Genomic DNA, 15,530 nt, shown 5'->3' on the forward strand with positions numbered 1-15,530 from the left:
AACCAAGCGGTGCAAGACTAAAGCCAGGAAGATTATGATGGACCTTTCCCATCCCAACAATGGACTCTTCCCACTGTTGAGGTCTGGGAAGCGCTTCCGCTCCCTTAAGTGTGTGACAAATAAAATTTGAATTTGATTTGAATTCAATATATGCTCTAGTTGGAGGTCTGACATCAGCTGTCTGAGTCTGTAGTGTGTAACATTAGGTCTCAGAGCAACATGTTATAGACTACATGTAGTGACATGGTGGCATTTAATGTAATAAGATAAGATAAGATAAGATAACCTTTATTAGTCCCACACGTGGGAAATTTGTTTTGTCACAGCAGGAAGTGGACAGTGCAAAAGTTATGAGGCAAAAATTAGAATACAATCCTGAGCTGAGCTTCGTATTTTAGATTTTTGTACACATAAAATGTAATTATTTCAAGAAAAAAAATCATGACCTCAGGGGGTGAATTTGAAATCGTTGCAATTCTCCTTGCAACCTATAGGCGGCTCTCTCTCTCTCTTCTTCCTCCACGTACGTACGGGTGTGGACGCACAGCTCTCTGAATGCTGAAGGTAACACAGCAAGGCTTGTAACTTTTCCTCTGTACAGCTACAATACACCGCAACAAGCTAATATATCCGGTAAGTTTAAAGGCATGGAGGTAAATAATTTTTTTTAATTTGACCTGTTTAAACTATTAAATGATGGTTCGAGTGAAATCCTCAGTCGGTCACCGTTAAATGAGAGAAACACGGACAGCCCCCGCGGCAGGATAGATAGTTAGCTTGTTAGCACAGACCCAATTGGATTTTATTTCACGACGTAGAGGATGCAAGTTTATAGTGAGGAGCTAACCGAGATATATATCTTCCATATGGTGGAGTAAAAGCAGTCGGTGGTGCTGCCACGAGTAGAAGAACTAGGCGGCTGACTTAAGTGAGCTTTCCCCTCACTGTGTTAGCCGGATAGCAAAGCAGCTAGTCAGGCAGTGACAACATTGTTGGGAGTGTAAATGGTATAAACTGCGTGGATCAATGGCGCGTGAAACTTAGGTTGTGACCATACTGAAAAAAAATAATAATAATATTGTATTATCATATTATACCGTCCCACTTATTGGCTAATACCACTCTCACAATCAATTAGAGCTGCAAAACCAATACGAAGATAATAAAAAATCAACCACTTTCTTTCTACAAAGAAGAGCAGCAAATCCAGACTGTAAACTTGATAGGGCCATGAAGTGATTGATTTATTATCAATATATTAGTATAATCAGTATAATATATTAGTCTGTTGCCGGTGTATTAAAGGAATACAGACTTCAGTTTGACTCTGGATGATTATATTTATCTATTCTGGTGTCCATGGTGTCCAGGGCTATTTTTTCATACAGCTACATTTTGTGAGTCACTGTGTTGTAAACGGCATACCCACCCTGTATTACTCAGTTGGAGATTACTCAACACTAGGTTGTCTTGTCTGTAGGCTTTCTCCTTTTTAGGTTTGTACAGCAGTTTGTTTGTTTTTTGTTTTTTTAAGAAATAATTTTAACTGAGTGACCATTTTTCTTTAAATCAATTTCTTTAGGGTCGTGTTGGTGCTGCTCTGATTGTGGTTCATGCTGTCCCAAATGAGGGACTGATGCTGGCCAGGACGTGCCTGAACCCATCGGGTTGCAACTCTTGTCTGTCCCAGTTTAGTTCTGCATCTGCTCCCACGGGTGCATCCTAGAAGAAAAACAATACACCAGCCAAAATGGATGATATATTCACTCAGTGCCGGGAAGGCAATGCAGTGGCAGTTCGTTTATGGCTGGACAACACAGAGAATGATCTCAATCAAGGGTGAGCTGCAGTTTTTTTCATAGCCAGAATTTATCAGTCACTTCTGTCCATATTATTTCAAATGAAAGTTGGATACTGGAATCCTAATTAAGAATTTCATTTATGTCCCCAAGCAGCTGTGCCTGCTTGCTTGTGACTTGCTAAAACATGAATTTGTGATTCCAAATAGCGTGGCTCAAAATTTCAAATGTGATCTTGTGTTTTATTTAAAATGTTTTATTCTTAAAGTTCTTCTCTGGCGCAGTCTGAAAGCCCGCCTTTTCAATCCCCTGTGAGATTGTGGACTGCCGTTGAACCCATTTCCTTGTGTGCGCATGTTTATGTTTAGAATGCCAGCACAGTAAATCAAAAGCATGATGTTGGACAGGAAGCATGCTGTGATGGTATAGTTAGTCACAGCAATTTAAATCAGGCTCTGCATGCTCTGGATACAACTTGGTTTTGGATGGATTTGGATGCAGAAAATATTGTACTTTACTTCTGACATGACACATTTAGTACACAGCATTTTTTGTCTAATAGTTCCAGATTAAGAGTCCTGAGCTGCTGTTTTTATCCTAAGCTGGCTACATTGGGAAAAACTTGGCAGTCCAGTCTGGATGGCCACCCACGAATCTTGTCTTTTTAGAGAGCTCTGTTTAAGATTTAGACTACCGGTGTTTGTGTTCAAAGCAAACAAAGAAATAATAAATGAGTCAATTTAATTATGTTCCTTGTGTAAGTGGTAGCTGTTCTCTTTCCTTCTCCATTTCTCTCTGTTTTAGTGGACTTGTGGTAGGTTTTTTTTTTTACTGACAGTTATTCATTTGCAAATGACATAGTTGTCAAGCTTTCATTATGTTGCTAGTACTATGAAAACGAAAGAGCTTTTTTTGGATTAGTGGTCATCCTCTTTTTTTTGACATGAGCGTTTCATGTTTGTAACCAAGAAAACATTTGTTAACTGACAGAAAAGATAACTGGTAACATCAGAGGCACAGGGATGTTTCAAGAAATATTTTAATGTTGTTAAAATTGCTATTTGGTCAGCATCTTTTTTTTTTCTTATTTGGGACGTGTTTGCTCTAAATATAAAAGAGGAACTTGAGAATATACATCATAACTTGAAAATATAGCTGTATTCTAAAAATAGATGCAAACAAGATATGTCTGTCTATACATACACTTTATTCAGAAAGTTATATTTTCTTCATTTTCTTTGGCTTCCTGTTTGCTTTGTTTTTTCCACTTCTTGTGAGTCTATCTGATTGCATTGAGCCAGTGTGGATTCATGCATGCGACTCGCCCATTAGTTGATTACACGTCTAGTTCCCTTTTCCGGCTGATGTGTGTCCTCCAGTGTATAAGACACTACAGAGCCTCAAGCCTTCCTTTTCTGTGTTTTAGTAAACTCACTGTGCTCTTGCCTGACAGAACCCTCCCTGAGATATTTTCTATGCTCTACAATGACGATGTGTTTACACTGATGTAACTCCCACATGAACAGTAGTAGTGGAATGCAGAATCTCCTTACAAGGAGCAACACATGGGCCTCAAGGGAAGCTTTTACCACCTACCAGAACTGAGGGCTAAGGGGAGGAGTTTATTATTGTGGGCAGGGCTGAAAAGACAGACAGAAAATCTTTGTGTATGTGGGGCTGTATAGTGAATTTTTCAAAAGAGGAATGCATAGTTAAGCCATAGCAGCCCACATCACCTTCCCCCTTCTCTACTGATATGTTTCCTGTATGTCTCCCTGTGGTATTAGATAGCTCCACTCATTTCCCCTTACTGCTGCTGCCAAGTTTAGAAGACTCTAATTGCAAAGTTTAAAACATATTCTCCTAAATATTTATAATGTGGTCATCATGTTCTGATGTTGTCTCTGAGTATTTTTTACAGTACCATTTTACTGGTTGGTGGATCATTATTATTAACACAAAATGCAGGTGTTTATTATTAAAGACCTACATGGCCTTGTGTGAAAAAGTAAATTCCCTGTAAACCTAATAACTGGTTGGGCCAGCCTGAGCATCAACAACTGCGATAACTTTGCGATAACTGGTAATGAGTCTTTCACAGTACTGTGGAGGAAATCTGACCTCCTCGTCTTTTCAGAACCACCTTTTTAAGCTCAGCTCTCCAAAAAAAGGGGGGTTAATCACAGCTAATTCAAGATTTAACAAGAGGGGCAATTACTTTTTCACACAGAACCAGGTAGGTTTGAATAACTTTGCTCCCTTAATCAATGAAATCATCATTTGAAAACTGCATTTTGTATTTAATTGGGTTCTCTGTGTCTAATATTAAAATTTGTTTGATAATCTGAAACATGTAAGTGTGACAAATATGAAAAACACTAGGAAAACAGGAAGGAGGCAAAGACTTTTTCACATGTGTGTTTTCTCCCTATTCCCTATTCTCCCTAAATCCATAGTGTCTTCAACTTCTGGGAAAGCTTGAAGTCAGACCGTTGACAGATTAAGTGATAGTACTATAATAATATTTAGTTTTGCTCTTTGGTTTGACTCCTAGTAAGGTATCTGTACCATGTCCAAGCATTTTTTACCTCTAACATAGAGCTCCATTGACCAGTATGACTGCTGTGGTTGATTGATGGTGGGTAATTGGAAACACAGTGGTCTAAATTCTTGTTCAAATGGGTAGTAATGGATTCAGAACAAGCAGTGCTAAGCATTGACAGAGATCATAAGGTTTGATTCAGGTCTTATGTTATTGGGTTATTATTATAATTACTATTATTATTATTTCCATCTAAAAAAAGAGGGGCTGCTATCTGCTGCAACTGGTTGTTAGGTTAACAGGAAGACGAAAAGAAAAAAGGAGCATAGAAATCCAAGAACAAAACAGACTGTGGGAGTGAGTGGAAAGAAGTTAATGACAGTAAACAGCTGTATGTCAGTTCAACAGGAGGGAAAATAGGATTGTGGAGAAGAAACGCTCTGTGCATCATGGAACGTCCTCCAGCAGCCCAAGTATATAGCAGTATAATTAAGGGAGTGTTCAGAGGCACCTGATCTAGCCTTAACTGTAAGCTTCATCAAAACAGATTTTTTTAGTTTAATTTTAAAAGTAGAGATGATGTCTGGCTCCTGAACCCAAACTGGAGGCTGGTTCTGCAGAAGAGCAGCCTCATAGCTGAAGGCTCAAAACCTGCAGTCTGGGAGCAAAGTGCTCTGTTGGGTCTCTTAGTGTTACAATTAACCTGATCATGTTAAATCCGTGCTTTTTAGATATTTCAGTGGATCTGTTTTTCTTTAGCCGAGGCTTGTTATATGAGCCAGTGGGGATGTCAGTGCAGACATACAAGGTGCAGACAGGGACGCTTCCTCTGGCTCTTCAGTCTGCCCGGATGAGTTCTGCTGGCAGGTGAAAGTGCCTGAAATAAATTACTGCAGTCAGTGAGGAGGGAGTGAGCAAGAGGAAACCCTGGCACTCAAGTCCTCATGGGTTTGTGGGATGAAGGTAGCTTAAAGGGAAAATCCATCCTGTAACAAAAATACACACAGAGACCAGAGTGTTGAGGCTTACTTGATGTAACCACAGTACATTTTCAGCATTTATATCTGGACCTGAGCTATTATTGTGTACTTTTTTAGAATAAAATTGTTTTATATAAATATTTGAATAAAAATGAGTTAACTGAACTTAGATTTTTCAAGATATTATATCTTGAAAAATAAAGGGAAATAACTTCATCTAAAATCTTCATTTTGTTAAAATGTTTTGCACAAGTCATATTTGAACAAGTTGTGCATCAACTCAGGAAAATCTAAAAGAAAATCACACTGTCAAAAGCTATAGGGAATTATTATTATTTTTCTTATTTAAAGCCACAACTCAAAGTTGTTCAGTGACATAAAACTGAAAAAAGCAGCACATTTTATCATTGGAGAAGCTTTTGATTTGTAAGAGAATTCAAATGTAAAACTCTCAGGACAGATGAGGAGTAATATGTTTTAAAGCTAATCCATCCATGGCAGCTGTTGTTAAACAGAACATTTAAGCCCATACAGAGCACAATTTTGCTTATTTTGTAATTTCTTGATTTTACAGAAGATGTATATGAACCTTGATGCTCCACTTCCTCCCCCAAACAGACTTGCTTGGCACTGAAAGCTAATCAGTCAGATTAGAAAAGTGTGTGGGTAGTTTTTCTCTCCTAAACTGAAGCTAATTAGTTTTCAGGATTTGGCCTTTTGGTCTGAGAGGAAATTGCTCTCTGAGTTGATCCACAGCAGGTCACACAGTTAGATGTGTGTTGTGGGACTGAGGGTCTCTGTTGGACTCTTGATGCTGTTTTGTGTGAATACAAGCCAGTGAATTGAGTGCTGGGGCAGACGGTTCAAATTCCTGCAGAATCATAATACTCCCTCAGTTCTCAGATCTTATTATTATGCTGTCTGTCTACTTATAATTTCGGAAGAAGTGAAAAAGATATTAAAAAGAGCACTGTGCTCATGGAAAGTAAAATCCATCATAGTAGTCCAGATGATCTGGTAGAAGTGAGTGGAGTGATGAGACAGAGTCATACTCGCGGCTCACTGAGCCTTTTAAGGACTTCAGCGCTGCTGTTTTTTTTTTTGTCCAGTCTTTTTCGTGATCGATTCTGTCACTGCGCTCTTCCTGTGTCTTAATCTCTGTGTTACTGTGTTTCACAGTGAAGACACTCCATCAGTGTGTCTGTCATATAATCGAGGCCACTGTGCGACATGTGGCGTTGCTGCTGTCACCGAGACAGGAATGATGAGTGCCAGAGGCTTATTAGCTTTTGTCACTGAGTCGCACGAGCTTCCTTTTTTACAGAGGCAGAAAATGACTGTAAAAATGAATAAACTTATCATGCGTACATAACTCAGCTTCACATCATTGGCATAACAGATTATTGGGAACAAATATAATAAGTATTTTTGCAGTAAATTCAGGCTTTGTGAAGGATTAATCATTCATTTTTTTTCATAGAACTCACTCATAGCATTGCTTTGGAGCTGTGTTATCTACATTAAAGCAACAGTTGTGTAAATGTATTTTATTAGATTTTTTAGCTCAGTTTTCTCATTGCACTGGTAATTAAGCATGAACTGAGGCACTGGTAATCTCACTTAACATGTATATCTTTACATTGAGGATCTGGGTTTTTCTTTTTTTTTTTATGAAGTTTTCTTGTTAAACCAAAAACCCATTTCCCAAAACAACTGTAGTTTTTACCATTTATACCACAGAGGTGTTTGTGTGGAAAATTGCTGATGTTTTGTCCCTCAGGTTATGCTAAGCAGGTTTTTGTATAAAAACACGTGCTCAGCTTGTATTGCTTCTGCCCCTGTAGAGATGACCATGGCTTCAGCCCTCTCCACTGGGCTTGCAGAGAGGGTCGCTCCAATGTGGTGGACATGCTCATCATGCGAGGAGCGCGCATTAATGTCATGAACCGGGGAGACGACACACCCCTGCACCTGGCTGCCAGCCATGGACATCGCGACATTGTGGGAAAGGTAGAGTTCTTGTAAACACTGGAGCACAGTAACTCTGTCTAGAGTCTCTTGGATGAATTCCACTGTGGCTATAACATAAAATGTATCATAAACGTGTCATGGATTGTGTATAAAAGACAGACATCACCCATTAGTTTATGGACTCACCCTTGGCTTTCTGGCTACTGCCGCTTTCTTTATGTATGGAGTGATAGTAGTGCTTGGTGAGCAAGCTGCATTCATAGATTGAATGGACGTAACAATAGGCGGTATAAAAGATGGATGCAACTGTTGTGCCCTCATCACCCACTGGTTTCTGGCTTCCTGTTTTGAAGCCATGAGCTGACTGTTTCTGTTGTTGCTGTCTTGGTTGCAAAAAAACCCCAGATATGATGAGGCTGGGCAGACCGGACTCTACTGAAACTACATGCTAATTGGTTAATGAATCATGATTGACAAGTCATTTGCCGTTGAGCGTGCAGTTTTATACCACAGATAATCCTCTATGTTGAAACATAATATGACTGAGATTTCCAAATTAGACTCTTTTTTTTTTTAATTCAGTATGGCCCAAACTGAGTGACTGAGACCATAAACTTAGCAGGAAAATGTTTGCAGAGGTGAAGATGGAAAGTCATTTTCCCACAGACTTCTATAGGATCATAAGCCATCTGGCAGCTTTCACATAGATTACAGGTTTAAGGCATTGGCTTTCTTTTTCTGACTCAAAAGCAATATCTGTGTTTAATACTGTCTATAGGTCTGTTTAAGAGTGGTAATTAACAGATTATTAAATACTAGAACTGTAGCCAGCATAAACTTCAGGCTCATTATGTATCAGCAATACAAACATGGTCAAGAGGACCAGACTAGAGTTTGCAGAAGTGAAGCCTAGCAGATAACTTCTGGATACAGTTGTCTGTGTCTGCACATCTGTGTAGCAAAGCAGTCACGCACCTAACTTTAAGCCTTATTCTCTATATGAGCTGATTATATATAAAAGAACAAAACAAAAATATCATCCCTGCAGTTGTTAGTTTGAAATGAGCAGTGGGGATCAAAATGGTTTTCTATACAAATTGGTTGTGTTATCGGTTGGAGACGGAGCAGTGAGAGCGAGCAAATGCAAGATCTTAATATACAAGTTTCAAAATGATGCTCTCCCTGCAGGTTTGGTTCATTAGCACAGGATATTGTGAAAGCTAAAATGATATCATCTGAACAGCTGAAACATGTCTTGTCTGTTCTTGTACTTGCACCTTTTGTAACAGACAAAACCGAAGCATGAATATAAAATGTGCTTACTGCTACATATAAATGCACAGACAAAATTGGAGCTGCAAAGCAAACGGCAGGGACTTCAATGCAGCATATTAAACCTGCAGTGTTTTTCTTTATAGGAAACACAGCTGGGTTTTCAAAGTGCAGCAAACACATTGTGGCAGTAAGTGTATTTGCTGTAAGTTGTTGATGTTTGTCCATAAAAGAAAGAAAGGTATTTTCTATTATCCTGTACACAGTCCTGTTGATATAATGGGGGGCTTCTGCTCCACGATGTCGATTTTAAAATGGCTGTAAAGCAGCTACTGAGTTTAATATTAGACACGTCTCAATACCTCTGGTATGTGTCTACAGGCAAAACAACTGTGCATGATTTTTCTTGGCAGCATTGGGATCATCTCTGTGTACAGCCTAAACAAGATCTGACCAGCCTTTCTCTGCATGTAATCCGTTGTTTTTCCTTCTTTTAGCTGATCCAGTGCAAAGCAGACACCAATGCCGTCAATGAACACGGGAACACACCACTGCATTATGCTTGCTTCTGGGGACAAGACCAAGTAGCTGAGGTTAGTGTGCCCCCTGGTGGCGATGAAGCTAAAAACCTGTGTGTTTTAAAGTATTTTTAAAGTGTTGATAACGTTTGTTTTTTCTCAGGACCTTGTGACTAATGGAGCTCTAGTGAGCATCTGTAACAAGTATGGGGAAACTCCATTGGACAAAGGGAAACCTCACCTCCGTGAACTCCTCAGAGGTATGCCTGTGGTTTGACTGTTTGGTTTAAAAAAAAAAAAAAAATGTCAGCGTCAGTCATACATCTTTCAGCTTTGTTGCTCTGTACTGACTTTCTCATTTTACTATCAATACAGAAAAGGCTGAGAAAATGGGACAGAACTTGACTAAAATTCCCTTCAAGGACAGTTTCTGGAAAGGCACCACCAGAACCCGTCCCCGTGAGTCCCAGCAACCCAAAAACCAATTTATTAGCTGACCACTTTCCACCCACAGTTTTGCACAGAGTGCTGCATGAAATGGAAAAATGTTCTGTGCTAGTCTCCAGATTAATCTTAACGTGGCTTTTGAAATTTCCACAGATTTTTCAGATTTCATATAAATAATGAGCTTTTTGTCTGAGCTTTAACTCACGTCCTGAGTTATGTCTCTGTCTTGTGTTTTTAGGCAATGGAACATTGAATAAACAGGCAGGCATTGACTACAGACAGCTTTCTCTAGCCCATAAAGTAAACGAGAACCAGTCTGGAGAGGTAATTTCTTCTTGTGTTTCATTGTGCTCAATGTTAATGCAGAGCTGCTAATGATGAATTAAAGATTCACTTTTTTTGTTTCTCTTCTATAGCTCTGGCAAGGGCGCTGGCAGGGAAATGAAATTGCCATTAAACTGCTAAAAGTTCGTGACTGGACCACTAGGAAAGGCAGAGACTTCAATGAGGAGTATCCCAAACTCAGGTTCTTATATAATCCTGACTTTTTTCTACAGACTCTTTCGTTTTTTGCCTTCACAGTCACTCATTTGTCTGTTTGCACTGTCTTGAGCCAAATTCTGTGTATAATTTTATTTCGTGGGGAGGTGCATCTCATACTTTTTATGTCAAATCCGTTGTGGATTTGCCTGTTTTTGTCTGTCTGTCTCCCCTGTCCTTCCCTCTTGGGCTGAATCCCAGGATATTTTCCCATCCGAATGTCCTACCCATGTTGGGAGCATGTCAGTCTCCTCCCGCCCCTCACCCCATCATCATCGCACACTGGATGCCTTATGGCTCCCTCTACAACGTGCTGCATGAAGGCACCAGTGAGTACCTCTACTCTGGTCACAGGCCAGTTTGGGTGATTTGTAGGGATTTGTGATTTATTAGAGTTAAGTATTTGTTTTGGTCATTAAGTTGTCATCACTTTTTCTACAGTAGTGATTTCACTGTCATCCAGTAATGTAGTGAAAGACATGGCTTAAACCTGTTATTACTTGTTCTTCATCATGCTGTCAGATTTTGTGGTGGATCAGACACAGGCGGTCAAGTTTGCCCTTGACATTGCTAATGGAATGGCGTTCCTACACACACTTGAACCCATGATCCCTCGCCATTACCTCAACAGCAAGAGTGTAATGGTAAGAAGAAGAAAACTATGAATAAGAGATGTGTGGTACAGTTTTTTGAGGCGTCTAAGTCAACTCTGTTTTCCGTTTTCACAGATAGATGAGGACATGACGGCAAGGATCAGCATGGCAGACGTCAAGTTTTCCTTCCAGTGTCCTGGCAGGATGTACTCGCCAGCATGGGTAGCCCCTGAGGGTAGGCATCAGTCATACAGCACAGATCCAAAGTGACAGCTGAAGCCACACAAGCTTGCACTTGAATGATGGATGCAGGAAACTCTAGACTGTCTCTGAGCCAAATGTAATTTGCAGCTGATTTCCCCAGGAGATAGATTGAAATCAAAGTTAGCTCGAAACGTAAACTGATTACAAAATGTGAAAATAACCAGGGAACATTTGCAACAGAGAAGCAAACAGAAACAGCGTGTGGGGGATGGGATGAAGGGGATTTATCACCACCAGTTACATAGAAACAACATGTATGTATGCTGTGATATGCAAGGGAGTGTTTCTTGTGTTTAAAACAAATTCACATAGTTGGCATGGTAACAGATTTTAATAATATGCCTTATATTCAAGAATTGTTTGTAATATGTAATAATAGAAATGCACTACTGCTTCGAATTTTCCTTATACTAGCAAGTTTGCTTATTGTATCATTTTGTAGAAGAATTGCAACAATATGTTTCTACTGCTTTTGCAACATGATGATATTTACATTTCAGTCATTTCTAAAGGATTATGGAATTTGGTTTGATGGCTGGTTGGTAATTGGTTTTAAACAGGCTGTTTAATCTTCAAAGAAACATGGCCACTTACAGAGGCATGAGTTTAGTTAGATTTTACTTTAGCCTGGAATCCAAGCTGATGTACATGTACTAACCTTACAGTAAGACTAAACAGATGGCACAACACACTGTTGTTAAAGTAAATGTATTTAATCTGACATTAGGTTTGTGCTGTGCTTTGTATCTGTAACCTGCTACCTTCCTTTGTGAAATCAGCTGCTCAAATGTCTTCAGTTTCTCTTCATCTACAAGATTTGGTTTCCATAGCAACATATACTATACGATGCTAGATCACAGGCAAAAAGCCCACAGAGCTCCATGTTGTTCAAGCTTTTTTTTTAAGATAAATACTGAACTGTCGTGCAAAATGCATTCCTTAGGATTCCCCACTTTATACTGTATATATTTCTGCTTGTCTGCTGCTGTTTGCAGGCAGACACTAGTTTGCAAGAATGGAAACAGAAATTGCCTCAATTTTGTTTTATAATGCAGGGTTTTTTTTGGATGCTATTTGCTGCAGATTAGTAGACCATTGACTACTATATTTTGTACCTGAGTTCTGCAGACTCATTGACAATACACCGCAAGTGACACAAGGTGGTGATTTTGATCAGCTATTCATGATGTTATCAAATTAGGCACATCCTAAGGAAGGAACAGCCTCACTCGTTGCAATAACTTTTCATTTCTCCACAGTAGTCTGAGGATGTGGCATGTCGTTATGTTACTCTATAACCTTCTTTATTTTTCTTGGCATTGCTCAGCCCTTCAGAAGAAGCCAGAAGAGATCAACCGCCGGTCAGCAGACATGTGGAGCTTTGCTATCCTGTTGTGGGAGTTGGTAACCAGAGAAGTGCCATTTGCTGACCTGTCCAACATGGAGATAGGCATGAAGGTTAGCAGCACTGTTGCTTATTAGATTAACAAATGGATATCAGCAGCTTGCAGACAGACCTCACAGTTATTACCTGTTAGTTTAATGGATTTAAGGTGTCTGTATGTTCTGGTTTATAGGTTTCTTTGGAGGGGTTGAGGCCCACTATCCCCCCTGGCATCTCTCCCCACATTTGCAAGCTCATGAAGATATGCATGAACGAAGATCCAGCAAAGAGGCCTAAATTTGACATGATTGTGCCAATTCTGGAAAAAATGCAGGACAAGTGATAAACATCTTCTGACCTTCTTTACCTAACTGATGAACAACAGGATATCTTAACCCAGATTTGACTCTGAGATGTTGGTGTGGTGCTTACCAATATTGCCTTAAAGTCTCATTCTCACACTCCGCTGTTTTCAACACCACTGTACCTTCTGCTTGTGAGATGAATTCAGCAGAAATCACTCCTTTTTATATTCTGTTTTTTTTCCTCTTCTGTTAAAATGATATCAAAGTTTTGTTACTGATCTGCTGACACTGTCTGCAGAAGCATAGTATTTACTGTTCACTGTATAAACTGCAATCATATTGAACTGAGTAAAATCTCAAGTGACAAAATAACCCGTGGAGGTCAGCATGACATTCTGTTGAATTCCTTCAGTGGTGGGCCTGCCATGCTGATCCTCGCTGTATTAAAAAGTCTCCCTCTAAGGTGACTGCTCCTTTTGCAATGATGGCCCATAACAAATGGATAACATATTAACCAAAAGCTTGTGGGGATATGTTGTATTAATATCATCAAATGTTTGAAGCTGAACATTTAAACGTATTAGATAATAAAACAATATGAATGAGCAGTGCCCTTGAGCGCATGTACAAAAAGCAGCGTTGTGCCTTTTAGCTGGGCTGCATAGTGGTAATGATGAGCTTGGCCTTTTCGTGGACCGACTATATCTTGTGCAACCTCACAATGATTTAAAACTGGCCATAAAAGCTTGGAGTTTTTGGGAAAAATTCACCCAGAATGGAATGGAATTCTTGGTAATTGTGTTAATGTAATCGGCATTACTTAGTTGCTTAATCTTTCAGTAATTATTTTTCCCCCTGATACATTATTTGAATCCTGTTTGCTCTACTGTTGAACAAAAACGTCAGTCAGCCTGTGCCATCATGTATGAAAGAAATGATGAAATATGAAAAATGTTCACAAAGAAATGATGTCAGCTCAATGCTGACATCATTTCTTTGTGAACCAACATGAAAGCTGCACCCTATTATGTAATTTATTAAAGCATAAGATAGATGCAGTCAAAATTAGGTGTTGTCAGGGACACTTCACCCAGTTCTTTGGTTTTCATCAAGGGTTTGACTTAACATGTGTTTGTGTTCTCTCGTTTATTATTTGATCCACTGGATTACTTCTTGCTTTATATCCCACTCAAGGTTTTTTTTGTCTTTTCTGTGCCTCCACCAGCTTGCTTGTTTGTGCTGAAGCCAAAATCAAGAATGACATATGCAAATGTATGTATTTATATATAAGTATATTAAAAAATAAAACATGTGGACAACTTGAATGTGTGTGTTTTCTGGAGGGAACTGGACATGACAGGATTGTTGTGGGAAATGCATAAAGATTGCAGATCTCTTCAAGAGAGGCGACATAAGTGTCATTGTATTGACATTTAAACGTAACATTTATCTTATGAGGAACAGGGCTTTCTGAGCTTTCTGTAGTATTGAGTCTCATTATCTCAGTCAGTGTTGACATACAAATTTGATCAGAAATGTAAAACATGATTGAGTAGTATGAGACAATAATAGAGTTATGGGTTTATCACTATTTTAGAAAGCATACTTTCCCAATATCGGACATACTCTCCAGGTTAACTGCTTGCTAATGCATATATCTGCTATCATCCAGTGCATTTAGGCATATGAACATGTTGCTTAGATAAACCTGAGCATCAGAATGCAGGAGAAAAATGATTTAAGTCGCTTTGAATTTGGTGTAGTTGTGCATGGTCTGGAAAAAAAAGAGCAGCAGTTCTCTGGGCAAGAATGCCTTGTTGATGAGGTCAGACGACAATGGCTTGGAGCTGATAGGGAGGCAGTAGTAACTGAAATAACCATTCACTGCAAGATGTGCAGAAGAGGGTTTGTGATTGCACAGCAAACCTTGAAGTAGATGGGCTAAAGCAGCAGAAGATCGTATCTGGTGCCACTATTGTCAGCTAAGAACAAGCAACGGGGGGTTTGGGCTAACCAAAATTAGACAATAACAGTTCTGATGAGTCTTGATTTCTGTTGCAATATTCAAGCCAATTACTACCTGTCTGAGTCTTGTTACTGACCATGTTCATCCCTTTATCACCGCAGTGCATCTAGCAGGATAGAACGTCATGTTACAAACGCTCAAACTGGTTTCTTGAATGCAACAATGAGTTCTCAAAATGTCCTCCACAGTCACCAGATGTCAGTGGAAAAGAGCACCTTTTGAATGTGGTGGAAGGAGATTTGCATCATGGATGTGCAACTGACAAACCTGCAACAAGTGTGTGATGTCAGTGTGGACCAAAATCACTGAGAAATGTTTTCAGTACTTTCTTCATTTAAGGGCAGTTTTTCTTCCAAACGTGTCCAGTGACATGTAGCAGTACATTATTAGTTTCAATGATATAAGTGGAGTTGAGGCACCGAAATACAATTGACTTTTTTTTTTTAAATATATGTTTCAAGCTTTTACTACTGCTACTACTCAGCAAAGTATTTTATAGTGTTGCATTAGTACTTTTTTGGCCAAAGACGTTAGTATAGATAAAAGCTGGGCTTATTAAAAAGTGGTCCGCTAATATGAATATGAACATTTAACGCATTAGGGATCAACCCATATAATGCAGAGACAACAAAAATGTAAAAGGCCCCAAGAATCAACACACACAGATGCAACCCCCCCCCCCAAAAAAAAAAACCCTCTTCTTTTTTTTGTATTTTTCCACCTTTTTGGAACCCTTCCGTCTCCTTGTGGTGCGATTTTGCAGCTCTTTATTGATTCTTTTTATTGCGCCTAACATTGGTCATTTTTAGTAATTTCAGGTGTTTTGTGGTCACTTTTGCATCTCTCTGTGGTTGTTAAATTCAATTTGAGCCTGTTTTTGGCCAACTTT

General features: G+C 39.2%; 1 protein-coding gene across 2 annotated transcripts; it reads left to right on the forward strand.

Moving 5' to 3' along the window:
• The first annotated feature begins 516 nt into the window (after positions 1–516).
• On the forward strand, positions 517–13,926 carry LOC102311197 (integrin-linked protein kinase). Of its 2 annotated transcripts, XM_005937517.3 has the most exons (13): positions 517–633; positions 1,583–1,839; positions 7,166–7,331; positions 9,062–9,157; positions 9,246–9,342; positions 9,458–9,541; positions 9,768–9,853; positions 9,946–10,055; positions 10,271–10,398; positions 10,592–10,713; positions 10,798–10,897; positions 12,254–12,384; positions 12,504–13,926. In XM_005937517.3, exons 2-13 carry the CDS (start codon positions 1,751–1,753, stop codon positions 12,651–12,653), a joined length of 1,359 nt encoding a protein of 452 aa, XP_005937579.1. In that variant the 5' UTR covers positions 517–633; positions 1,583–1,750; the 3' UTR covers positions 12,654–13,926. The 2 variants fall into 2 exon arrangements, with proteins under 2 accessions (XP_005937579.1, XP_042082853.1); XM_042226919.1 differs by lacking the exon at positions 1,583–1,839 and having other exon boundaries at positions 527–633.
• Positions 13,927–15,530: the final 1,604 nt, after the last annotated feature.

This window comes from Haplochromis burtoni, unplaced genomic scaffold (assembly GCF_018398535.1).
Source record: "Haplochromis burtoni strain Fernald_Lab_line unplaced genomic scaffold, NCSU_Asbu1 Contig_234, whole genome shotgun sequence".
Classification (NCBI taxonomy): Eukaryota; Metazoa; Chordata; class Actinopteri; order Cichliformes; family Cichlidae; genus Haplochromis; species Haplochromis burtoni.